This window comes from Penicillium brevicompactum (genome assembly GCF_028827555.1).
Source record: "Penicillium brevicompactum strain IBT 35665 chromosome Unknown utg000001l_segment0_segment0, whole genome shotgun sequence".
Classification (NCBI taxonomy): Eukaryota; Fungi; Ascomycota; class Eurotiomycetes; order Eurotiales; family Aspergillaceae; genus Penicillium; species Penicillium brevicompactum.
Genome location: NW_026623203.1, coordinates 2,606,388 through 2,629,606, shown reverse-complemented (window position 1 = coordinate 2,629,606; position 23,219 = coordinate 2,606,388). Strand labels below are relative to the sequence as shown.

The following is a 23,219-nucleotide window of genomic DNA, read 5'->3' as shown; positions in this document are numbered from 1 at the left end:
ATTTTCAAATCGCCATTGAATCCTCAATCAACACCTCGCCGGCTTCAACACGATCCCGCCTTGGAAGACTCTTCAACTGTCCATAAACACTGTCGCCCATTTCTACAACTGTCAGGCATCGGTTTTGTGCGGCACTTCGAGACGAAACAGAAGGATTGGAGAGAAAAAAACGCAGGGCCCACAACCGACAATCTCTAACTTTCATCTTCCACCATAGACCCCTCCATCAACCGCAAATATGGGTATTTCTCGGGATTCTCGCCACAAGCGCAGCGCCACTGGTGCCAAGCGCGCTCACTACCGCAAGAAGAGGTACGATCCAGCCCGTCAGATCTGAAGTTTTTTTTTTTTTTACTCTGCTATGTGGAGGAGACCCGCAACAATTCGAAGCAATATTCTTACACACCTTACTACAGAGCGTTCGAGAAGGGTCGCCAGCCCGCCAACACCCGTATCGGTGGCAAGCGTATCCACCTTGTCCGCACCCGTGGTGGTAACCAGAAGTTCCGTGCCCTCCGTCTCGATTCCGGCAACTTCTCCTGGGGCTCCGAGGGTATCTCCCGCAAGACCCGTGTCATCGGAGTGTCCTTCCACCCCTCCAACAACGAGCTGGTCCGCACAAACACCCTGACCAAGTCCGCCGTTGTCCAGATCGATGCTGCTCCTTTCCGTCAGTGGTACGAGGCTCACTACGGCCAGCCCATCGGTCGCAGACGCCAGCAGAAGGCCGGTGAGGTCGTCGAGGAGAAGAAGTCCGCTTCCGTCGCCAAGAAGCAGGCCGCTCGCTTCGCTGAGCTCGGCAAGACTGAGGGTGCTATCGAGCGTCAGTTCGAGTCCGGTCGTCTTTTCGCCGTTGTCGCTTCCCGCCCCGGACAGTCTGGCCGTGTTGACGGTTACATTCTGGAGGGTGAGGAGCTTGCTTTCTACCAGAAGGCTATCCGCAAGTAAACGATAAAATAAAATATTCGGTTGTTGCAACGGGTGGATCGGAGTTTCAGCTATGTCATGATCAGGGCATCCTAGGGGTGCAAATTGTCTGTAGAGCTCTGAGCCATCAATCCAAGGGATTTGTTCCTAGTTCATCTGTTCTATCTCTTCCCCGCGTAGTGATGGCCATCCGTAGTACTCCGTAGTATGCATTGACTCCAAGGCTTGGAAGGCATCTATCCATAGATGTATCCATATCCATAAGAACCAACCTTGGAAGTTCTGATATCCACCATAGATTTCCCAGGTGTCCCGAGGTCCCGCTGACCTCGATCTAGAGTCAGTAGTCAAAAACTTTCGTGAATGGTGTGTACAGTGGCGGCGGCTGCAACATCTGGAGAACTTGCCGGCGTAGAGGGAACCCGCTGGCATCAAGTTCCCTTCCAAAGTTTACTCGGTCAGCTCCAAGGCTGGGCTCTGCACATTTGGTTACATGCGTGGGTTGATAGCGATCAATTAAAGCTTTCAGGTTGCTTCATGCCTTTCTACAGTCCTTTGCATCTATATCTGTACCTAATTAGGTCATGAATGTATGGATATATAACTATTGGTACTGCCTGCCTGGCCAGTTGAGTGGTTCACCTAACCTCACTTCTCAGCCAATGGAAGTTCCAAATCAACAACCCAAGGCGCATTCCTGGCCTCATACTTCACAGTATTAACACTAGCATTGACAAACAAAGTTTCATCTCCGAATCGCAAAGGACTGTGCGCGCCCTTACTAACATCATAGAAAGCCGAGCGATTCTCAAGCATATCCTCAATATCAGTGGGCACATCTTCCAGCTTTAGCCCATCAGCATTCCAGACTCCCCGCTGGGCGCCCCAACCTTCATGAATATGTCCGAAGAGATGAATGCGTGGTCTCGCACGCCCCGCAGCACGGAGCAGATGCTCACACCCCACATTCAAATCTGGCGGGACCTGATCCAGAATACCAAGCGGAGGCCCGTGAGTCAGTAAGATATCCACGGCGGGAAAATCAGGAATAGGATTCGCCGCGCCATTGGAACTGTAGCGATCTTCATCTCGCTCATAGGCAAATGCCCAACGATAGAACTCTGGCTGATAAGGCGATGCATAAACGGTGAAAGTGGCCCCTGTCGAGAGGGTGAATGAATGAACGCCTTCTTCCAAGTAAACAATTCCCGCATCGCGAGCAGCTTGGCAAGTCCAGAGATCCTTGATCGAGCGAGCGTAAGATCGGAGCTGCTCTGCGGATGGTTGGCGGATTTCGTGGATCTCATCATCAGATAGAAGGATAGACTCCTCACCCAGATACTCTGGTCTTGAGTGTCGGTTGTAGCCGAAGCTTGCAAAGTACTCTTCGTCTAGGGTTATGTCGTGGTTGCCGGCGATGACGAGTTTCAGCTCCGCGTCGGCATCTTTAAGCATGGCGATCATGGCTTCGTTCTCGACTCGGTAGCCGACCTTTGTCAAGTCACCGGCATGAAGTAAGACGTCGGCTTTCGGCAGTGGGGATCGATAAGCATTGCCGGTCATGTGTGGTGGGTTTGGTGTGCTTGTATGGGTGTCTGATATCATGCAGATGCGGGTTTTAATCATGTTCGAATGAGAGGAAGACCTTGGTGGAATGGTTGAGGACATGATTTCCAAGCCTGGAGTGAAAACCGGGGAAGAGCTACTTGATATGTGAGGTGACGTTGAAGTCGGACTTGGGTTCCCCGCTATAACGGACAAAACATAGGGCAAGTCCCAACGGGTGTGTCGGCCTGTTACCCACTTTTCTTGTGTCGACTATGGATCCAATATTCAAGTGTTTGAGTATGAGACAAGTAGATGTTAAGAGCTGTATTCGATCTGGTAATGGTGATCATAGCTAGATTGTACCTAATACTAGTCATTCCGTTGGTCTATGTACCGCGCAACAAAAGTAAGCTACTAAGAAATACCACCAAAGGCGTGGTTGAACAAAACAAGCACAAGATCCAACCCAAAATTCAATTCCGACTCCAATACCAAAAATCAAAGCATTAAACATGAAGGCACTCGATTGCCTAAGGGGAGCCTCCAAGGCCAGCAGCGAAGGCCAAGTACCAAGTGCGCGTAGCACCACCATCAATCCAGGTGTAGTTGAAGTTTGGCTGGGTGAAGAACTCCCAAGACGCCTTGGGATCGATGAGAGCAAGGTTGGCGTACAGCACACCCTTCCATCCACCATCGACCTTAGAGGCGGGCGTAGAGGCATTCGCGGCAAACATGTCCTGCCATTCTTGACGAACGAACTCCTTCCGGCGAGCGTAAGGAGTGTGGGGCATGAGAGGGAGCATGTGGATACTGTGTGATGTGTAAGCATGAAGATCAACGTTGGAGATCGAAGTGAAATGAACTTACCCTTGCACGAATTCCAAATTGGCACCGAAGTAGGTTGTGTGGTCAACCTTGTTCTCAAAGAGCTATTTTCTTGTTAGAAGATGATTTGGGAGATGAGGATCGTACTTACAATTCCAGTGACACGGTTAGCAATGAAGCTCGGGGGATGGTTGATGTTGTCGTTCTCCAAGAGGAAGTAGTTCTTCAATGACCGTCCCAGGATACCGAGCATGAGATTACCGCGAGCCTCCATGCTTGCATCATGAGTAGTCTGACCCCACATCTTGATCGCGTATGCGAACATGGTGTCTTCGGAGGAGGACTCTTGATCTTTGCCATCAAAAGATTCGAATAGACCCTTGGCCCAGGAGTGGCCATTGTACCAATCGAAGCCACGGGAGAAGGGGAAATAAGCGTCGTTCTCAACGGAGTTGCTAGCGTCGCGAACGAGAGTATTAACCCAGTCCTTGTTGGCAGCTAGCCAGGTTGGGTCGAGGGATCCAATAAGGGCAGCTGCTTGAATGAAGTAGCCGTAGTGGAAGTGGTGGTCGTTATACGCGGTATTTCCAAAGTCTTGGTTCAAATCACCGTTGTAGCCCGCAGTGGAAACAACGCCCTTCCAGACGGTATCGTATGCCAGGGGGTATTGCTGCTTGTTGTCTACGAAGTGGGCGAAAGCTTTTTTCAGTTCCTGGAACGCGTCATTGGCTAGCTCGACATTCTTGCCTAGCTTGTTCACAGTGTACACCAAAGTGGCGAACTTGCTAAGAGCCTTGCCGCTGTAGTACATGCTGTTCAAGTCCGTCTCTTTCGAGATGTTCTGATTCAACTCGTGTGGAGCAACCTGGAGGATGGCATGTTGGGCAGCGGGGGAAAGTTCATGCACACTTCCGTGCTCGGTTGACCAGGGGGCAAATCCAACGTCGACTGGGAGGTTGGACTCGACCATGGTCCAGCTCTCTCCGACGACGGCAGTTGCGTTACCCTTAGTGGTGGTACGGAGGTGAATATCGGTGACGCGGCCCTTGGAGGCACTATCGAAAGACTGAACGTGGTGAGGCAGGGCAAACATCAGCAAAGGGGTGCCCTTCACATCCTTTCCAGCCTTGGTCCAAGAAAGGGTGTAACTGCCAACGTCACCAGTGACCGAGCCTGCGATATGGCCTGCCACGGGGTAGACACCGCAGGAGTTATCATAGAACTTCTCGCCAGGAGTACCGGAAGGATTCTTGGCGATTTGGACTGTGCCGGAGAAGCCCTGAGGACCACGCAGGTTGGTCTTTGACACAAGTTTGAACTTCGGGTCCTTGCCATTGGAGGGAGCAGCATACATCAGCCAGATAGTGTCATCCTCAAGTTCAACCTTGTACTTGAAGATTCCTGATCGAGGCGAACCTGCATTGACAACCTTGCGGAAGAAAATGCCACTTTCGATCAAAGGTTGAAGATCACTGTAGACCGCTGTAGTAAAACCCATACCTTGAACAACAGGGAATGAGATCTGTTGGGCGGAGCCCTCAGAACGCTTGATAACCGCGTGGGCGGAGAAAGCCTTTGGTTGCTCAGTCTTCAGCACAGTAGACTCTCCCAGCTCAGAAGCAGAGAAGACGAGAGGCTGGAGGCCAATGGGGTTGATGTAATACGAAACAGGGTCTCCTGGAATCTTGTTGTTCTCGGGGCCCAATGCAAGCATCGAGGCGGGGACATGGGAGACTCCCATACCCCAGCTCTTCAGGGTGCCACCACCCTTTGACCATGCGAGCGTGTAAGGCTGCGTGAAGCTAGCATTGGTCTGAGTTCCTAAGAAGAATCCAGCGTAGAACTTGTTAGTCTCGATGGGGTCTGTAGAGTTTGCCTAGGTCACAAGATCAATATCGTCAACTGAGCTTTGGGTAAAAATCGAGACAATCTTACATGCTTATTCTGCACAGGATGATCATTTCGAGACTTGATGCTAGCCGCCGCAGGCCCAGTCGCCACAGGCTGGAAGATGTCTTGGCCGTTCATAGTACCTGCCTTGTCTGGACCCGGAGGATTGGTAGGATGCGGCTCTGGAGAAAGTTAGCATGCCACGCCCAATCAAATGTTCAGATTTCAACATACCTTCAAGGCTAGTATCGGGCTTAGGATCAGCCTTCGGCGAGTCTTTAACTGCTGTGCTTGTTGGAACTGGGACCGGGTTTTCAGGCTGCTTCCCTGAAGCAGTCGCGGTATGAACAGGAGGCGCTGGTACAGTACTGGTATCCTGGTCTGCGCCAATGAGGCCTTCCAGGCCGTGAACAAACTGACTCACGTCAAGCTCCGGGAAAGGAGGTTGAGCTGGACGACCGTCTGTTTGTAAACCGAGTCGATATACCTAATTCCGTTAATATCAACATTTGTGACTCAAATCCCTGCTGCCAAGGACTTACCGGGTGAGATTCTGGGATAAGCAGTCTGCTGTTTTCGTTCTTAGGTGGATATTGAGTTTCAAATGTGCTCGCTTTCTCTGTGGCTGTCTTTTGCAGTATGCTTTCGACTGCTGTTCCCACCTGTGGGAGAGAGTATGCCGATTCTGCGGCTAGAAGCCATGTTAGCAAGACCGTTGCCTTCAATTTGAAGATTGCCATGATGCGCTATCGATGATGATGGATGAAGACAGTGGGGTTTGATGGAGCTGCGAGCTCTTATATCCAATCCAGTTCGATGCGATATGACCGACGTCGAAGCGACTTCGGTTCAAACAGCAGGTTGAGACTGATGGACACAGCGCATGGGAACACTCCAGACCAAGGATCAATCGAATTGAAATCAATGGGACCGTGAATAGTCCCTCAATCCAATCCGATTTGATGTGACCGAGGTTGAGGCAACGTCGATTGAAAAGGCAAGCCAGATTCGATACAATGCACAGAAATTCTTCTGAACAAGGGAATCAGACTTACAAGTATGCACAGCAGATTCCAGGAGACACCATGAACCCCCTCGGAGCTCTAGCAGTCAGTGCCAAATTGGGACAACACACGGGCCGGCTTGTTGTGACTGGTCTTTACCAAGAATCCACTAGTTCATGATCTTCATTGAAATTAGCGCTATTCCATCTTAACTAGGGAATAGGGAAGAATGATCCGAGGCGTCGGGTACGTCGCAGCTCAGCAATGTAGGGTGTAAAAAAAAACATCGTCGAGGCGATGTCCCCACCAACAAGAATGCGGGTGTCAGCACAGCAACGATAACATGCACTCACAATGTGTTCGCTCTAGCAACAATTGGAAGCCTGTCAGAATATAATGCTCAAGGTAAATGGTCGAGTGAAGGGTGCTAAAAGTCAAGTTCAGGCAACAGTAGAGGTGCCAAGGGGTTGCCTTGTGGGGAAGAGAACCCCAGGGGATATATACGCCTGCAGTAGCCCTATGTTCAGACATCTGAGTTCTTCTCTGAGTCAACCCCGTGGACATGACCCCGAAATCATGAACCCGTGGATCTTTTGCCTTGCAATCATGGGACAGTTCCCGATCAGCCGTTGGTTGCCCGCATTCCAAGCCCGGTCGAGACTTAAATTATATGCATGTATGCCCAGGTGCATTGCTGTTCCCACCAACCAAAGACACTGTCCATGCAGCGTGACGACATCAAGGCCATGTGGATCGCTGGAATATCTACAAAATGACAGCTATAGCGTGGAAACAACGGCTGCTTTTTCCATACAACATCACAGGGCTAAAGAATTGGAATGCTTTTGATTCGGAGATCGTGCTTTGCAGAATGTGTCGCATTATGCGGCGTAATGACATGGTATATGAGAACAAATATAGACCGAGAGATACAGAATTAAACCATGGGCTTTTCCATGGGCTTGATGATACCCTGTTTGATCATGACACGAGGCTTGGTGCCACTCTGGAAAGTCTCCTTGGTAGACCACTCAGGGCCAAGAGGCAGGCGCAGAGATCGTTCGTACTGCTGCTTTGTCTCAAATTGATGGGGTAGCTGGGTAGCCATGTACTTCTTGTTCTGAAATTGAAATGTTAGCATATTGAAATTTTGTCGGTAGAAACAAAGATCTCTTACCTTCTGGACTCGCTTCTGGTTGATGATGACCCGATCGAGCTTTGCATCCTTGCGCTGTTGGGGCTTCACACCCGCGACAGTGGTCAGGTCTCGCTTCTGTCTCTTCTGCTGTTTCTTGCTGACGCCCTCGCCGGCCCAGCTTCCCCAGCCTTCAAGTGTGTTGTCAACAACCTTGTCGCCTTCGTCTTCGATGGTATCCATCTTCTCTTGGTCGAAGTCTTGAACGACTTCATCGCCGGCGAAAGCTCTCTTCACAAGATCATGGTTTTTGAGTAGGACAGGAACATTATCCTCATCGTCGCTATCATTCTCATCATCGAATTGCTTGCTGGCGAGTGCTTGCTTGGCCTTCTTTTGCCTTTTGGTATGCGACTTCGCCGAGGCAGCCTCTGGCTGGGTGGCATCGAGCGAGATGTCAATGCTCTCTTGAGCATCGGGTCCAGTTCGGCGGCGGTTGGTTCGTTCGGTCTGAACAAGCCACGGGTTCTCCTCCTCCGCAGGTACCTCCTCCGCGACTTCTTTCTCACGGTTGGAGGCTTTGCGCGAGGATTGTGAGATAGCCTTGTTACCGCGAGCTCCTGACTGTTGTTTGGCGGGCTGGTCAACGGTAATGTCCATGGCATCATCCGACCCAGCACCATTTGCATCTTCGTCATCAGAGTCCAGCTTTTCCTCGAACTCGTTCTTAGGCAACGCCTTTTGTTGAGCCTTGGCGTCGGTCTTCGCTGACTGACCGAACTTTCGTCGACCGACCTCGGAATCGGCCTCTGACTGAGAATCCTCTCCATGGAGCTCACGGTTGAGTTTGCGAAGTTCCGCATCGTTCTGATCCTTGCGAGCGGCATCAGCGTTTCGCATGAACTTCATTTCGAAAAGGTCGGCGTGGGGTCCCTTCACGGCGCCGGACTTGTCGTTGCTCTCGAGGGCAGTAAGCTTTTTCTGGAACTTCTGCCTTTCCACATCGGATCCCTCCTCATTCCAAGGATCCTCTTCTTCCGATTCAGAGCTAGAAGAGCCCAGGTAGTCGTCATCTCCAGTAGAAACACGCTTGCCCTCGATTCTCTTCCGTAGCTCCTCCTCTCTTTGGGCCAAATCGGCTGCACTGTTGCGGGCGTCTTCATCCCACGCAGTGCGGCCGGTCTGCTTCAAGCCCTTGGCCCATTTGCTATCGCGATGCTTGGAGCCCATGCGAGCTTCGGCTCTTTGTCGCTCACTCTTCTCCTGATCCATTTCATCGGGATCCACACCGGCGTCCATGAGCGCTTGTCGTTCCTGCTGCTCCATCTTCTCGCGCTCCTTGCGATGGACGCGGCGGTAAGACTTGCTTTTGATTTTCTTAATGCGCTTGGCACGAACTTCCTCCCGGAAGAGCAAGTCACGTCGCTTGCGCAGTTCTGCCCGACGAGCCTGAATCTCTTCGATGGGGACGTTGCGAGCCTGGAGCTCTTCAATCTCTTGAATCTGGTCCTCGCCAGTCTTGCCCTCTGCCTCAGCCAAACCACTCTCCACAAGGATGTTTTGAATGGCGCTCTCCAAGTCTGTCTGTGGCTTGGCCACCTCCAAGCGGTGGGTTTGCTCGGCATCGGGATCACGTAGAGGGAAGGATAGATGTTCGGCTCGGCGGTTAGCTTTGACGGTATCCAACCATCGGTTCAAAGTCTCTTTGCTCTTTTCGTAGGCGACAGTCCGATCGAGGCGATCTTGCTGACGCTTTGCCAGAGGGGCGTCGAGCTTGCCTGGAACACCAGTCTTGGATGCCTGAACAACGGAATCAATATGTTTGAGAGAGTTTTTGAGACGGGTATCGGTGATTGAGGGCAGAAGGTCGGCGACTGTCAGTTTGTTGGAGGATGTCAAGCCGTATTCGGAGGGCTTGGCTTGTTCTTGTGACTTCTGAGTGCGCTTTGATGGTTTTCCGGTGTCCATAGACTGAACGAAATCTTGTAACTTCGATAGCTGATGGGGATCTGCCTCCTCGTCATCTGAGGCTGATAGACCGTCCTCGCTAGCATCACTCTCGCTGTCTGCCTCTGAACCAGAATCCTCTTCACTGTCGTCTCTGGCGGCCCGCTTGGATTTCTTTTCTGCCTCCTTGGCTTCCTCCTCATCGGCAGCTGCATTCATATCCCAGGCAGTTGCGAGATCAACGGCGTCTTCTCCCAAATCGTCGTCCTCGTCCTCGTCGTAGTCTTCACCGTCAGATTCTTCCGATTCATCGTCGTCCTCGTCCAGGTTGATTTCGACGGGCTTTTTGGGCTTAGGGGTCTTCTTGGGCGGATTTTTGGACTTGGATGCCCGGAAGGTGAATCCTTCGAATCGTTCTTCGTCGCTTTCGCCGAGGGCTTCGTCACTGTCAAGTTCGCTGTCGTCATCACTGTTCACTTGTCCGAGAGTCCATTCGTGTCCCTCGCTATCGCTGCCGCCGTCGAGACTTCCGGTATCTTCAGTTCGGCGACGTTTGTGGTGCGGGGTCTCTTCTTCTTCGTCCTCGTCGTCACCGCCAGTGTTTCTCTTGCGGCTGGAACCATCATCGTAGGCACCTAGACGACTGCGTCGGACACCCAGTCTAGTCGGAATCTGCTTCTCTGCGATGGCAAGCGCGTTGAGCGACCGTCCGTTTTTTCGCTTCTGGGGTGGTTTCTGCGCCGAGCGGTCCTTTGGATTACGCTGCTGCGTTTGACTGCGAGGCATGATGGCGGAAAGTCAAGGAAATAAATTCTTGACCAAGAAAAGTAGCTCCAGATCAGCACCGTAAAAGTACTCAATGATCTGGTGACTGCTTTTCAGACGGATGTAGTTATGTTGAACTTTTTTCACGGCAGAAAAAAAAGTTCTCGGCGCGGAGATTAGCGCGACCCTATCATTCGCCGAGTTTTGTTCTCCCAACTCCCTCCGAACATCTCGACCTACGCCGTCCTGTCTGCCAGCAATAACCCCCAGGATTATCGCCATTATGTTCAAACCAACACAGTCAATGTTGGCGCGTGGTCGCTTGCGCCTAACTACCAAGCAAGTGAACGGAGGATACTACAAGGGAAATCGCACCGGCTCGATGGGTGTCTGGGACAAGAGAGGCACATACAAGCCTGATCCCTCTAAGCACCGTGTCTACATGTCACCGGAGAAGCTTGAGATCCCGGGGAAGTACTACTCAAGCAACGAAAAAAAGCAGCCTTTCTTGGTAAGCGCAACCTTCCGTTTGACATCCATTTTGTCCGAGAGTTGGATTTGCTAATGTAATATAGCTCGCCCCTTTCATCACCAAACACATGCGCCAAACCCCGTCGAATTACGTGCAGGATATTGAGAGGAATGGCAGAACGTCTACTGTGATCCGAGCATTCCAGGGTACAGACTATCTGCAGATGTGGGCCGACACTGCCGAAGGTGCAGAGGTTCGGTCAACAGAACCCATGCCCGAGAAGACTGAGACTGTGCCCACTCCCAAATTGAAGCGAGTTGAGCAAAAAGAGCTGCCTACCAAGCCAACGCCCGAGGCTTCCAAGCCAACAATCAAGACCAAGAAGTCGAAGACACCGAAATCCGTTAGACTTTTCTAGGTCCGCACAGTGAGTTGAAAGTTATTCGGGGCATGAAAGCTCCAAGAAACCGAATCATCCTAGCCAAGAGCGGCTATAAATTCCAAGTGAATGTGAGTTACACCCGGCCAGGTAGACTGATCATTGTCCTAATCCAAGATAGCAGTCACACCCAGCATACTCGACGCAGCCATTAGCTGCTGAGCATCCTACCACCCGCTGGCCGATCGAATATATCCCATGTATTATAGTTTTTACTCAGCCTACACCCAAGCCAGACCTCTGTCCGGCGCTGGACAACAAGAACATTGTATCACATAGCATTGAGAAAGTTTGGCGGAGCCATTAAAGATCCGCTTCCTACGAGCATCTACTTGGTATTTCGGAGCATCCCTGGGCCCGTTCCAAGGTTTCTCTCGGTGCATAATGAAAACAAAGGTGACCACGACCTCGGGAGCACCTAGCACCTACCGTTTTTCTGTGCTATATATCGACGACTATGTAGAGCCCAAGATTGGGCTATTGACATAGTGTAGAATTGTTGGAGTTGTGATGACCCTGCACCTATCTAGACATTGGCCAGTCAGCTCCCGAGGTCGGGTCTGACTTCAGGAGCAGCGACATAGAATATTCTAGGAGTTCAGGAGTGGCATTAGAGGTGGAAATACCCAAACAACATGTTCACCACGCCTTTGGCTTTGATATGTGCGTGGCCCGTGCGCACACCGATAAGCTCGGCCATGCACCGCCCGTATCGGAAACAGCGTATGTCATAGTTCTTCACATCACCATTCCTCTGATCTCGGAGATGCGGGATTTCATGGTTTTACAATCCCGTATTTGAAGATTGTCTGCCATTTACTTCACGCAGCTTCTGCTGCATCATGTTTCAATCTTTCACCGGCAACTCACGACGCCCTCGCCAGGTGAATCTCAGCGGTCGTGCTACCAATCCGTTTGCTGCATTCCCCGGAGGACCGCCTAGTCGCCCAGCACCCCATGCATCGAACCCCGAGAGTGCAGTGGCAAATGCCCAACGAGAGCGAGCACTGAGACAACTGGAAAGAGACCGACAGAACGCATCCCGCACCGTTCAACGAGTTTGGCGGGGCCATCGAAGCCGAACAACGACCTACAAGAGCTGGAAGTCAGAATGGGATACATATGAGTGGGAAAGGGTCAGCCCTACCCTGGGAGTTTCTGATGATACGGCCTCGATGACAGATGTTGAAAGACTGGAATGTTTACTACGCCTGTCCACACTACCATATTCCACAGCGGAGCAATGTCTGGGTCAGCTCAGGCCTCTAGTTCAGTTTGTGGGATCAGCCAAGAGACAAGAAGATATCCTGCGGCTGGTATACTTCTGCAACACATTCGAACAGACCTTTCATACTTTGCCTACAATTGCCACGGAGGGCGAATGGACAGGACTCCTGAAACGCCTTGCAACTGCTATTCTCAATGCACTTAGCTCATCAACCACTTCATCAACCCACCGCGCAGCAGTATTGCCTCTGCTTCGGACATTGGTCTTCCTGGTTGAGCTGATCCCGAAACGGATAGCAGCCAGCGCTAAACATTATTACACAGCAATGGCATATTTGACAACAAACATTACAACTATTGGTGACTATTTGTCTCCAGGCCACGTTACAAAAGCTGTAATAGCCCTCCTGCAACCGATCACCTCAGAAACGATGACAGCCTATGAAGCACTCGCCAGCTCATATTTGACGATCCCGAACTTAGCTGGTTATCTCGGTGAGCTCGACGAGCTGGCGCGTGAGATGAATTACAAGATGTTGGCGTCGGCAATTGAAACGTCTATACTTCTGGCGAAGGAGGGTGCCCTCGTCGGAAACACCGAGGCTCAAAATTGGCTTCTGTCATACCTGATCTTCTTCCACCGTTATGCTCTTCCAGGCCAGGCTAACCTCAAAAGCCCCGATCTTGGCTTCTTGACTGTGGTTTCTGGACTGCTAAATCTGACATCTACTCATCTTACAAGGTGCTTGGAAGCAGACGAGCCAAGCGATGAAGATTCCACCAATGGCCCTGTTCTCCATCCGTTCGTCAAAGACCAAATATCTAGCCTTGTCAACCAAAGCAGCATAACCGGGTTGCTCTCGCGCATCAAATCAACTCATATTTCCCAGCAAGATTTATCGAACAGCGATTCGGACGCTACGAGAGAGGCAAAAATTCTTGCGACATATGCTCTGAACTTGTTGAGGGTCTTTCCTCGGCGTGGTGATGACATTCGCATGTGGTTGTACATGGGATCGGCGTCGTCGGGAGATCAGATTTCCGGCCAACCAGGCATGAAGATCCCAGCGATCAAATACTTTTGGCAGGCGTCCAGGTCGAGTCAAATCTTCGAAATTATCAGCAACGATTCGAACAAGGTCCTTCCATTACTGCAACCTGCCCCATATAGCGATGGGCGTGTCGGTATTTCACCAGAGGAGCGAGACCAAGAGTGGACGATCATCCTTCTATTCTTCGAACTCTATACGTTCCTGCTAAAGGTCATGGACGACGAAGAGTTCTTCTCAAGTGCATCGCCATTTGCAGCCTCCGACAATTCTCATTCCTCATGGACTAAGGAGAGTGCGCTTCCCCTGAAGGATGTCAGAGACATGACCGTCTTCCTCAAAAATCTTGCCTTCACTCTCTACTGGAACCTGGCCGATTTGACAAGCAATGGAGAAACTGCGCCTTCTACAGGAGACCTTAGAAATTATTTCACCACCGCAGCGCAACCACCTGTGGACACTGCACGACAGGAAACAGAAGCCAAAGAGCGATCTAATGATCTTCCAGGTGTGACAGGAATCCCACTCGATTATTTCAAGGGCCTGGTCACGGGTTTATTGAGAATGCTACACGAGCGAGAGTAAGTCGAAACTGTTTGCTGTTGAATATGGTGTTTGAAGGCTTACCCGACTCTAGTTCGCGACGAAAGTTCCTTCCCCCGGATCATTGGCTCATGACAGATCGCTTCGACATGGAAGGATTTATTCCAGCTGTCGTCGCAGAAGAAGAAAAACGGCACGAGTTCCAAGAAGATGAGGATGATGCCGACACCGATCTTTTGGACGAAGAGACGCGGGAAGATTCCAATCTCGTCGGCAATAGCCATGCCCGGCAATTGGTCCGCCTCCAGGCTATGCGAGATCGTCAACAAAAGGCCGCTCGCGGCAAAGCTCTCGCACTTATTGCGCCAAGGCTAGAGATCCTTCGAAACATGCCTTTCTTCATTCCCTTTGCCACGAGAGTCCAGATTTTCCGTCAATTCATCTTCAGAGATCAGCAACGTCGCCGGAGAGGCTTCGTTGACCCCGAATCCTGGCGTCTCTCTGTGGCTCAAAATTCCTTGATCAGTGGTCCAGTCAGTGGCGCCGATATTTTGGCTCGCCATCACGCTGATATCAGACGAGAGAGTGTATTCGATGACGCGTTCTCTCAATTCTATGCTCTTGGTGATGGTCTCAAGGAGCCAATCCAGATCAGCTTCATTGATCAATTTGGAGCCATGGAAGCTGGCATTGACGGGGGTGGAGTGACGAAAGAATTCCTCACTAGTGTCACTTCGCAGGCCTTTAAGACTGATGATGGCGAGAGCATGTTTGCAGAAAATGATCATCATCTTTTGTATCCACACCCTGCAGCGGTTGAACAGCGCAAAGCGATACTCAACGAGGCTGGCCTACCGAGCTCAAGCGCTATCTGGCAGGACGAAGTACGGAACCTTCTTCGAAAGTATGAGTTCCTTGGCCGAGTCATTGGCAAGTGCCTTTACGAAGGGATACTGGTTGACGTCAACTTTGCGCCATTCTTCTTATTGAAGTGGGCTTTGACGGGTGGAAGTCGATCAGCAGTGAAAGAGTCTTCTTACCGCGCCAATCTGAATGACCTCAAGGATCTTGATGAGGGATTGTATCAAGGCCTGGTGAGTCATCCCGCGCATGGACCTCGGGACCCTTTCAAACCGAGATTTAAGATCGTTTAGCTGACCCACTTCTGTTAGCTGCAACTCAAGAACTATCCCGGCAACGTGGAAGACTTTGCTCTTGATTTCACCGTCAACAACACGATCCCGATGCCCAGTGGAAGACATCGTACGTCTACAGTAGAGCTGAAGCCAAACGGCTCCCAGACTGCTGTGACCAACAAGAACCGATTGGTCTACATCTCGTACATGGCGCGTTATCGTCTTCAGTTGCAACCTGCCATGCAGACCAATGCATTCCTGCAGGGCCTTGGTCAGATGATCCAACCCGCATGGCTCTCCATGTTCAACCAGTCTGAATTGCAAACATTGGTGAGTGGAGATAATGCTGACATTGATGTGGAAGATCTGCGACGGAATACACTCTACGGAGGGGTGTATGTGATCGGTGATGACAATTTGGAGCACCCTACGATCGCTTTGTTCTGGCAGGTCATGCACCAAATGAACAACGAGGAGCGACAAAAAGTGATCCGCTTTGTCACCTCGACGCCTCGGGCACCCCTGCTAGGGTTCAGTCATCTGCATCCCCGGTTCAGCATCCGAGACTCCAGCGAAGATCAAGAACGCTTGCCAAGTACCAGCACTTGCGTGAATCTGCTCAAGTTGCCACGATACTCGGATGCTGAAACTCTGAGGACCAAACTTCTGTATGCAGTCAGCTCGGGAGCTGGTTTCGATTTGAGTTGATGGGTGGGTGGTTTAGGGTCAGCCGAGCATTCCTTTGTTTTTGTTTGCTCGTACGCTGTACCTTCCTGTGTAAATGTTCGGACTAGACAGTTTCTTTTTGTGTTTCTTATCCTTCCAGCATGCATAGCATGGGCGTCGAATACCAATAATCTAAAACAAAGACAGAAGTGTGGGTTGAATACGGAGTACTAGACAGAGAGCTGAATAGATGAGGTTATAGTAAGCCCTTAAAGCGGCAAGAGCGACCGCCCAAAGAGGACTAGCGTACCAAACTCGTGCCTCTGAGTTTTCCAGAACGCCGAATCGCCTACGCAACTTTTTTTCTTCCTACAACCTCTCCTCCACATCCGTGTTCTCTCTTTCTTTAGGGAATCTTCTTCCTTTCTCCATTCGAGTTCTCGAATACAAAATCGCAAAAAAACACGAAAAACCCCCAGAAAATTTTTCCAGTTATCTTATCTCATTCCCGATTGTGCGGTGTGTTGTGTGGAAGATTTTCTTTCAACGACCGCCTCCATCGTCTACATTTCACCTGGTTAGTGTCACTTTGCTTTCGCCCCCCTTCTCAGTCGGCAGTCTCTATATATAAGAGACCGTTCATCTACTTGTTTCTTTTGCATGCCACTATCATCTTAGGCCACCCCGCTAATTCAATACAGTGTGCATTTGCTCAAGTGAAATTTCTCCAAACCCTCTGTTTCGTGGATAACTTGCTGTATGGCCCCTCTCTCTTTCATCTTTGATTCCCTTCGTCGTTTTTCTCAGTCTCCCTTTGGTCCCTTGTCAAACAGCCTGCATCGACTGTCGTGTAACCTTTATCTCACCTGTCTCCTTGTTTCCCCTCCCCCTCTCTCGCGATAGGCCCGACATGCACATGCTAAAACCCTTTTTCTCTCGAAGTGAAAACAGCCGCCATCATGTCTGCTGAAGCTCCCACCACCGCTCCCGCCGCTGAGCCTGTTGCCAACGCCAGCCCCGAGGTCAACGGCGCCCCCGCTGAGGCCGCCCCCGAGGCTGCTGGTGATGCTGCTAACAACCAGCCCCACTCGGCTTCCCTCTACGTCGGCGAGCTCGACCCTTCCGTGACTGAGGCTATGCTCTACGAGCTTTTCTCCTCCATCGGTCAGGTCGCTTCCATCCGTGTCTGCCGTGATGCCGTCACCCGCCGCTCCCTGGGTTACGCCTACGTCAACTACAACAACACCTCCGACGGCGAGCGCGCTCTTGAGGACCTGAACTACACCCTCATCAAGGGCAAGCCTTGCCGTATCATGTGGTCCCAGCGTGACCCCGCTCTGCGCAAGACTGGCCAGGGCAACGTTTTCATCAAGAACCTCGACAACGCCATTGACAACAAGGCTCTCCACGACACCTTCGCTGCCTTCGGTAACATTCTGTCCTGCAAGGTCGCCCAGGACGAGTTCGCCAACTCCAAGGGCTATGGTTTCGTTCACTACGAGACCGCCGAAGCTGCCAACAACGCCATCAAGCACGTTAACGGTATGCTGCTGAACGACAAGAAGGTCTTCGTCGGTCACCACATTTCCAAGAAGGACCGCCAGAGCAAGTTCGAGGAAATGAAGGCCAACTTCACCAACATCTACATCAAGAACATTGATCTTGAGATCACCGACGACGAGTTCCGCGTCATGTTCGAGAAGTTCGGTGACATCACCTCCGCTACCCTCAGCCACGACCAGGACGGCAAGTCCCGTGGCTTCGGTTTCGTCAACTACGCCAACCACGAGAGTGCCGAGGCCGCTGTTGCTGAGATGAACGAGAAGGATGTCAAGACCCAGAAGCTCTACGTTGGTCGTGCCCAGAAGAAGCACGAGCGCGAGGAGGAGCTCCGCAAGCAGTACGAGGCCGCCCGCATGGAGAAGGCCTCCAAGTACCAGGGTGTCAACCTCTACGTCAAGAACCTGACTGACGACATTGATGACGAGAAGCTCCGCGACCTCTTCACCCCCTACGGTACCATCACCTCCGCCAAGGTCATGCGCGACTCTGCTGAGCGCTCTCCTTCCCCCACCGGCGAGGAGAAGGAAGATGACAAGGAGAACAAGGACTCCGAGGAGACCAAGACCGAGGAGAAGACCGAGGAGAAGACCGAAGAGAAGACCGAAGAGACTAAGCCCGAGGAGAAGACCGAGCAAGATGAGTCCGAGGACAAGTCCGAGAAGAAGGCATTCGGCAAGAGCAAGGGCTTCGGCTTCGTCTGCTTCAGCAGCCCTGACGAGGCTTCCAAGGCCGTCACTGAGATGAACCAGCGCATGATCAACGCCAAGCCCCTTTACGTCGCTCTCGCCCAGCGCAAGGATGTCCGCCGCAGCCAGCTCGAGGCTAGCATCCAGGCTCGCAACACCATCCGCCAGCAGCAGGCTGCCGCCGCTGCCGGTATGCCCCAGCCTTACATGCAGCCCGCCGTCTTCTACGGCCCCGGCCAGCAGGGCTTCATGCCCCCTGGACAGCGTGGCGGTATGCCCTTCGCTCCTCAGCCCGGTATGCCCATTCCCGGTATGCCCGCCGGCCGTCCTGGCCAGTACCCTCCTTTCCCCCAGCAGGGTGGCCGCGGCATGGTCCCCGGACAGCAGCTCCCCCCCTAACTTCCAGGGTATGCCCATGGGCATGCAAGGCCCCGGTGGCATTCCTAACGGCATGGGTTACCCCATGGGCCAGCAGTTCGGTCGTGGCGCTGGTGGCCGCGGTGTTCCTGGTATGCCCATGAACATGCGTGGTGGACCCGGCTTCGGCCGTGGTGGTCCTCAGATGGGTCGTGGTCAGGGTCGCGGTCAGCCCGCTCCCGGTGGTCAGCCCGCTGGCGAGTCTGCCTCCTCCAACCCTGCCCTCCTTGCCGCTCCCCCCGCCCAGCAGAAGCAGATGCTCGGTGAGGCTCTTTACCCCAAGATCCAGGCTCAGCAGCCCGAGCTTGCTGGCAAGATCACTGGTATGCTTCTTGAGATGGACAACTCTGAGCTTCTTGGCCTGTAAGTTTATATTCGACTTTTTCCTCTCCCCCAACACTTACTAATTATTTTCGTTTAGGCTTGATGACGAGGAGGCTCTCCGCGGCAAGGTCGATGAGGCCCTTAACGTCTATGATGAGTACATGAAGAACAAGGGTACCGAGGGTGAGGCCACTGAGCCCAAGGCTCAGGAAGCCCCCAAAGAGACTACTGATGAGGAGAACAAGTCTTAATTGATGCGTTCAACTCTTTGTCTTTCTCGGAACTCTTTGGACGCACGTTTTTGATGACCTTTCCTTTCTCTTATCACTATTTGTTCCCACCCTCGACCTTTTCACCTCTATCTCTCCCTCTCTGATCCTGATATCCCTCGATTCGAAAAGTTTGTTCTTAGGCAATCACCTTCGTGGTGTTTAGTGAATGCGGTATGACATTCGGATTTTTTTCCCCACTTCTTCCTAGCTCTAGAGCTTCCTATCCCTCTTCTTATGTCTAGCCAGACTGGGCTACAGTCGACATGAAGATAGTACTGAGTTAGCGGGATCGCTAAATGTGCTTCTCTTGATGCTGTTGAATCAAAAATCGAATTGTTTCTTCAACGTCTGGAAGGGTGTTTCGCCGTTCTTTGTCTACTTTTGTTCTGCCGGGTTGTTTTATTTTGTTTTATTTTGTCAATTAGATTTATTCTTCACGGAAGGCTCTGGATACTGTACTCTTCAGATTGTGAGAGCAGCACCGGATAATAATCAAAGAGCTATGATGTTCAAAGTGAAAAGAGTGTAGTCGTAGGTCCTCCGAACTACCCCGAAATTAGCTTGGAGCAATGGCCGCTATTGTCAACCCGAGACAAAGCCGATGAGTCAGCTCCATCATCGGCCGGAGTGCCTGGCATCTGTGGAAAGCAATTTGCAAGTATCTTCTCACACTATGTATGCACAATGGCCTCGGAATTCGTGCCAGAGACCTCGGAAATTGGTTCCTTGACGGCGCACTCCAATGAGGACAGCCAGTTTGTCGGTAGCTCCAGCGGCGTCTACTTTATCAAAACCGTTAAACGTGCGTTCAACGAAGATGGTCCAGACTCATCAGAGTCCAACTTCCCCACCGCAGAGGAGACATTGGTAGGCGCCGAGGACTCACCTCGTGAAAAGCGTCAACGTACCGCGTCCGTCCGAGACACCGCTTCATTGGATGTCGATTCCCCAGTGGAATGGACCTACGACCCATCACTAATGGGGTCTATGGGCAACCTCCCACCCCCAGAGATAGCAAAGGATTTAATGATGATGTACTTCAAGGTCTGGCACCCACTATTTCCATTCCTGCACGGTCCCACATTCCTGCAGGCGATGGAGAAGGTCTATTCAAGCACGAATCAAAGTCAGCAGACGCAGGGTGCATGCATTGATCACCGCAGTACATGCTGGACGACCATTTTTCAATGCGTCTTCAACCTTGGCAGTCTGCTAGCACCCGACATAGCTCTGCCAATTGAATCTAAAATTCAATCACCGAGTGCCATCAATTTTCTGCTCGGGACACTTTCTTCACGCCACGATGTTGTTTCGCTACAGGCACTTCTGGCAATACAGGTCTATCTTGTTGCGACCATGTCCCTTCGTCAGGCTTCGACTGTTGGCGGCTGCATATTGCGATCTATGCTTCATGCAGGTCTCCATCGATGCCCTTATCGCTACAAACAACTGTCCACGCACGACCGGCAGCTGCGCAAACGGATCTTTTGGTGTGCATATGCGATAGATCGATATTTGAGTCAGGCTTTGGGTTTGCCACTTGGTATCCAGGACTCAGATGTTGATGTGTGCTTACCCGCTGCTCGTGAAATGCATTCCTCGCGCGGCCAGACCACTCAGGCTAGCAGAAAAACACCAAAATCAATCCCGTCAGATGGTGATAAAGCTAGTGGTCATGCTCGACCATCACAGTCATTGGACCCAGATGCAGTATCTGGCAATACAGAAGATCATGGCAAAGAAAGCATTATGGCCAGCTATGTGGACTCTGGCACTTTGACTGGACGCGCGTTGGAACTTTTCCATAAATCCATCCTGGTGCGATCTGTTCGTCGCAGTTCGGTTTTGTTTCTAGTGACAGACGTCCATAAATGGTGGAACAGTCTTCCACTAGAGCTCCAACGAAAACCACTAGCTGTCGAGCAGCGAGAGAGACCCCCGGCAGTTGATGATGGATTTGATTTTGGCCCTTTCTTCACGGTGCTCTATCAACATCTCATTTTGATCATTCACCGACCGTCACTATCACTGGACCCATCAACAGCAGAGTTCTGTTCTGGATTGCAAACATGCATCGGCGCATCTCGGTCTATTCTCTCTGCGCTTAGGCTACAAGTTGATAGCTCACAAGCTTTGTTTTGGCCGGGATTCCTCTCGGCGGCATGGATGTCCGGCTTGGTCTTAGCTTTGGCTTGCCAACTCAAGCAATATGTCTTAGCGAAGGGGTCGCAGTAAGTCTACAACATCAGCTCGGTGAATAGGAAGATTGGATGCTAAACAAAGCAGGGAAATTGAGCAAATATCAGAGTTCTTACGCCTGATGTCTGCACAATGGGAGACAGCCAAACACTGTCATATGTCACTGTCGGTACTAGCCGCGAAAATCAAACAAACACCAGGTGGTGCTGATTCACACTCTCAAGTATATGCGACGAGAGGAAGTCCAACACTCGGGGAGAGTTTACATGTGCGAGAAGAGCGGCGACGGAAACTCAGCGGCCAATCGCCTGTGCCAGAGAATCACCCTAACCTTTCGGAGGGTGCCAATTTTGAGAACCGTGGCCATCAATTAAATGAGTCAAACATTGATCATACATGGCGAGGGGAAGATAGCACCTGGGACCAGTCAGCCCACGTTCTGAATGGGAGCGAGTACGGCACTCTCGCTGAAACGCCATATTCCCTACATATGACTTTCCAGGACACCAATGCCTCCCAGTTTGAAGGTGTTTCAAATTTCGATTTGAACATGGTCGATCTGATACAAGGAGCCAACTTTGATAGCCTCTTTGACTTAACAGGACAACAGTATCCAAGCTTTTAATATAGGGGGATTAGTTCTACGTCTACTAGCCCGCAGCCATGAACATGCGTGAGCAACCTCAAACCACTCATGTCTACTTACAAACCTAAAGTTAAAGGAAGCAAGATGAAACAAATTTACAAGAACTCTTGATTATAATATCAGTCTCATAGTCTCTTTTGGAACTCCCACTGCGCCTTACTCCAAGCCCGAAATTAATCCTCACGACGGAACAACAGCTCTCGATTGACACGCACCCGACCTGTGCGAATCTCCTGTCGGTAAAAGTCTGCCTGCAGCTCTGCAGCCGCGAAGATCGAAGCTTTGCTGGAGTGGTAGTCACCGGGAGCCTTGATGGATATGCAGAGGGCGCGAGTGTGGTGCTCCGGTAGGACGGAAATGGTTGCGGCGCCAGTGCGGATTTGCATCACGATGGTGCGCATTAGGGTCTCATCGTCGAGTGCTTCGTCTTCGGCTCGGACAAGGACATTGACCCAGTTGGAGACCTGACGGGGGTCGTATTCTGGTTCTGGGATCAGCTCCCCGTCTTGATAGAACATGCTCTGCATACTGGATAATCTTAGTATGTGCTCGGTTTTTAGCATCCTGCTATATTCTGACCTGCTGAGAGTGGTCTGATGCGATGAGTATGCTCTGGTGGAGTTGATTGGAAGTGGACGAGAGAAGGTCGAGGTGGTTGGATTGGCAAGAGCATTATATGGAGAGAACGAGCTTGAAGGCTTGTCGAGTTGAAAGAGTCGCATTGTTTGGAGACAATGCAATCAGGTCTTGGTCTTTGAATTCCTTTGAATGCTTTTGTCAAGTTGGTCTTACAGCAATTGAGGTGAAAGAGATCAAAGCCATTTTCTTCTATTCAAGGAACAAGCATCAGACTTCAACTGGGCTCCTCTCAACTTGAGAACCTTGTCCACACTGAGAACATCATCACGTCTATTTCTTTTTTCTTCTCTTAAACGACATGCCCATATAGAGCTGTTCAGGAACACAGCTTCAGGACCCAAAACAAAACAAGTTCTCCTCTCGCACACACATCTACCTTCGGAAAAGCAAGTCTCGATTGATCCGTATCGTTCCCAACGCGACCTGCGATCTCAAATGCTCCACTGATAGCTCCGCCGCAGCCAAGATTGACTCTTGGTCATGGTGGTTTCCAGACACTCGAATCGAGAGGCACAGCGGGGACTTGTGATGCATGGCATGATTGGTAATGCTGACCACTCTAGTATGGATACAGGTGATTATTGTGTGCATTATCGCCAGATCATCGCCTCGAGAGTCGCCCTGGTCGAGGAAGACATTCACCCATTTGATCCCATCGGCGCTGGGCGTATTGGGTTCGACCTCGTGAATGGCAATCCCATTTCGATAAAACATCTTATTTATTAGTGCGCTTCTCTCGGAAGACTAGGGTAACTTACAGCCATTTCTCTGTGTATCAAAGAAGATGGAGCACTGCTGATGGATCTGGTAAGTGCGTTGATAGATCCACTCTTATACCTCAACAGGGCTACTTAACCAGAGGAGACTGTTTTCCACTTGAACAAGTAAGAAATGGTTTCA

General features: G+C 51.2%; 10 protein-coding genes across 10 annotated transcripts; 5 read left to right on the top strand and 5 right to left on the bottom strand.

Annotated features, from left to right (window-relative positions):
• Window positions 1-238: 238 nt before the first annotated feature.
• On the top strand, window positions 239-948 carry N7506_000773 (40S ribosomal protein eS8; the record flags this gene model as incomplete). Its single annotated transcript, XM_056950069.1, has 2 exons — window positions 239-312; window positions 417-948. 2 exons carry the CDS (start codon window positions 239-241, stop codon window positions 946-948), a joined length of 606 nt encoding a protein of 201 aa, XP_056815984.1.
• Window positions 949-1,575: 627 nt separating this feature from the next.
• N7506_000772 (metallophosphatase domain-containing protein) lies at window positions 1,576-2,553 on the bottom strand (the record flags this gene model as incomplete). The annotated part of the gene is made up of 1 exon (XM_056950068.1): window positions 1,576-2,553. The coding sequence occupies one exon, from the start codon at window positions 2,551-2,553 to the stop codon at window positions 1,576-1,578; it is 978 nt and encodes a 325-aa protein (XP_056815983.1).
• Window positions 2,554-3,005: 452 nt separating this feature from the next.
• N7506_000771 (glucan endo-1,3-beta-D-glucosidase) lies at window positions 3,006-5,930 on the bottom strand (the record flags this gene model as incomplete). The annotated part of the gene is made up of 6 exons (XM_056950067.1): window positions 3,006-3,285; window positions 3,343-3,404; window positions 3,452-5,176; window positions 5,236-5,372; window positions 5,425-5,677; window positions 5,733-5,930. The coding sequence occupies 6 exons, from the start codon at window positions 5,928-5,930 to the stop codon at window positions 3,006-3,008; spliced, it is 2,655 nt and encodes an 884-aa protein (XP_056815982.1).
• A 1,201-nt stretch (window positions 5,931-7,131) lies between these two features.
• On the bottom strand, window positions 7,132-10,062 carry N7506_000770 (UTP14 family protein; the record flags this gene model as incomplete). Its single annotated transcript, XM_056950066.1, has 2 exons — window positions 7,132-7,314; window positions 7,372-10,062. The coding sequence occupies 2 exons, from the start codon at window positions 10,060-10,062 to the stop codon at window positions 7,132-7,134; spliced, it is 2,874 nt and encodes a 957-aa protein (XP_056815981.1).
• Window positions 10,063-10,324: 262 nt separating this feature from the next.
• On the top strand, window positions 10,325-10,931 carry N7506_000769 (mitochondrial 54S ribosomal protein mL41; the record flags this gene model as incomplete). The annotated part of the gene is made up of 2 exons (XM_056950065.1): window positions 10,325-10,552; window positions 10,617-10,931. 2 exons carry the CDS (start codon window positions 10,325-10,327, stop codon window positions 10,929-10,931), a joined length of 543 nt encoding a protein of 180 aa, XP_056815980.1.
• Window positions 10,932-11,794: 863 nt separating this feature from the next.
• On the top strand, window positions 11,795-15,615 carry N7506_000768 (HECT-type E3 ubiquitin-protein ligase; the record flags this gene model as incomplete). Its single annotated transcript, XM_056950064.1, has 3 exons — window positions 11,795-13,809; window positions 13,866-14,865; window positions 14,944-15,615. The coding sequence occupies 3 exons, from the start codon at window positions 11,795-11,797 to the stop codon at window positions 15,613-15,615; spliced, it is 3,687 nt and encodes a 1,228-aa protein (XP_056815979.1).
• Window positions 15,616-16,532: 917 nt separating this feature from the next.
• pab1 (polyadenylate-binding protein) lies at window positions 16,533-18,814 on the top strand (the record flags this gene model as incomplete). Its single annotated transcript, XM_056950063.1, has 3 exons — window positions 16,533-18,194; window positions 18,229-18,602; window positions 18,661-18,814. The coding sequence occupies 3 exons, from the start codon at window positions 16,533-16,535 to the stop codon at window positions 18,812-18,814; spliced, it is 2,190 nt and encodes a 729-aa protein (XP_056815978.1).
• A 705-nt stretch (window positions 18,815-19,519) lies between these two features.
• Window positions 19,520-21,659, top strand: N7506_000766 (transcription factor domain-containing protein; the record flags this gene model as incomplete). The annotated part of the gene is made up of 2 exons (XM_056950062.1): window positions 19,520-21,066; window positions 21,122-21,659. The coding sequence occupies 2 exons, from the start codon at window positions 19,520-19,522 to the stop codon at window positions 21,657-21,659; spliced, it is 2,085 nt and encodes a 694-aa protein (XP_056815977.1).
• A 194-nt stretch (window positions 21,660-21,853) lies between these two features.
• On the bottom strand, window positions 21,854-22,207 carry N7506_000765 (uncharacterized protein; the record flags this gene model as incomplete). Its single annotated transcript, XM_056950061.1, has 1 exon — window positions 21,854-22,207. One exon carries the CDS (start codon window positions 22,205-22,207, stop codon window positions 21,854-21,856), a length of 354 nt encoding a protein of 117 aa, XP_056815976.1.
• Window positions 22,208-22,691: 484 nt separating this feature from the next.
• N7506_000764 (uncharacterized protein) lies at window positions 22,692-23,083 on the bottom strand (the record flags this gene model as incomplete). Its single annotated transcript, XM_056950060.1, is given in 2 exon segments — window positions 22,692-23,063; window positions 23,078-23,083. 2 exon segments carry the CDS (start codon window positions 23,081-23,083, stop codon window positions 22,692-22,694), a joined length of 378 nt encoding a protein of 125 aa, XP_056815975.1.
• Window positions 23,084-23,219: the final 136 nt, after the last annotated feature.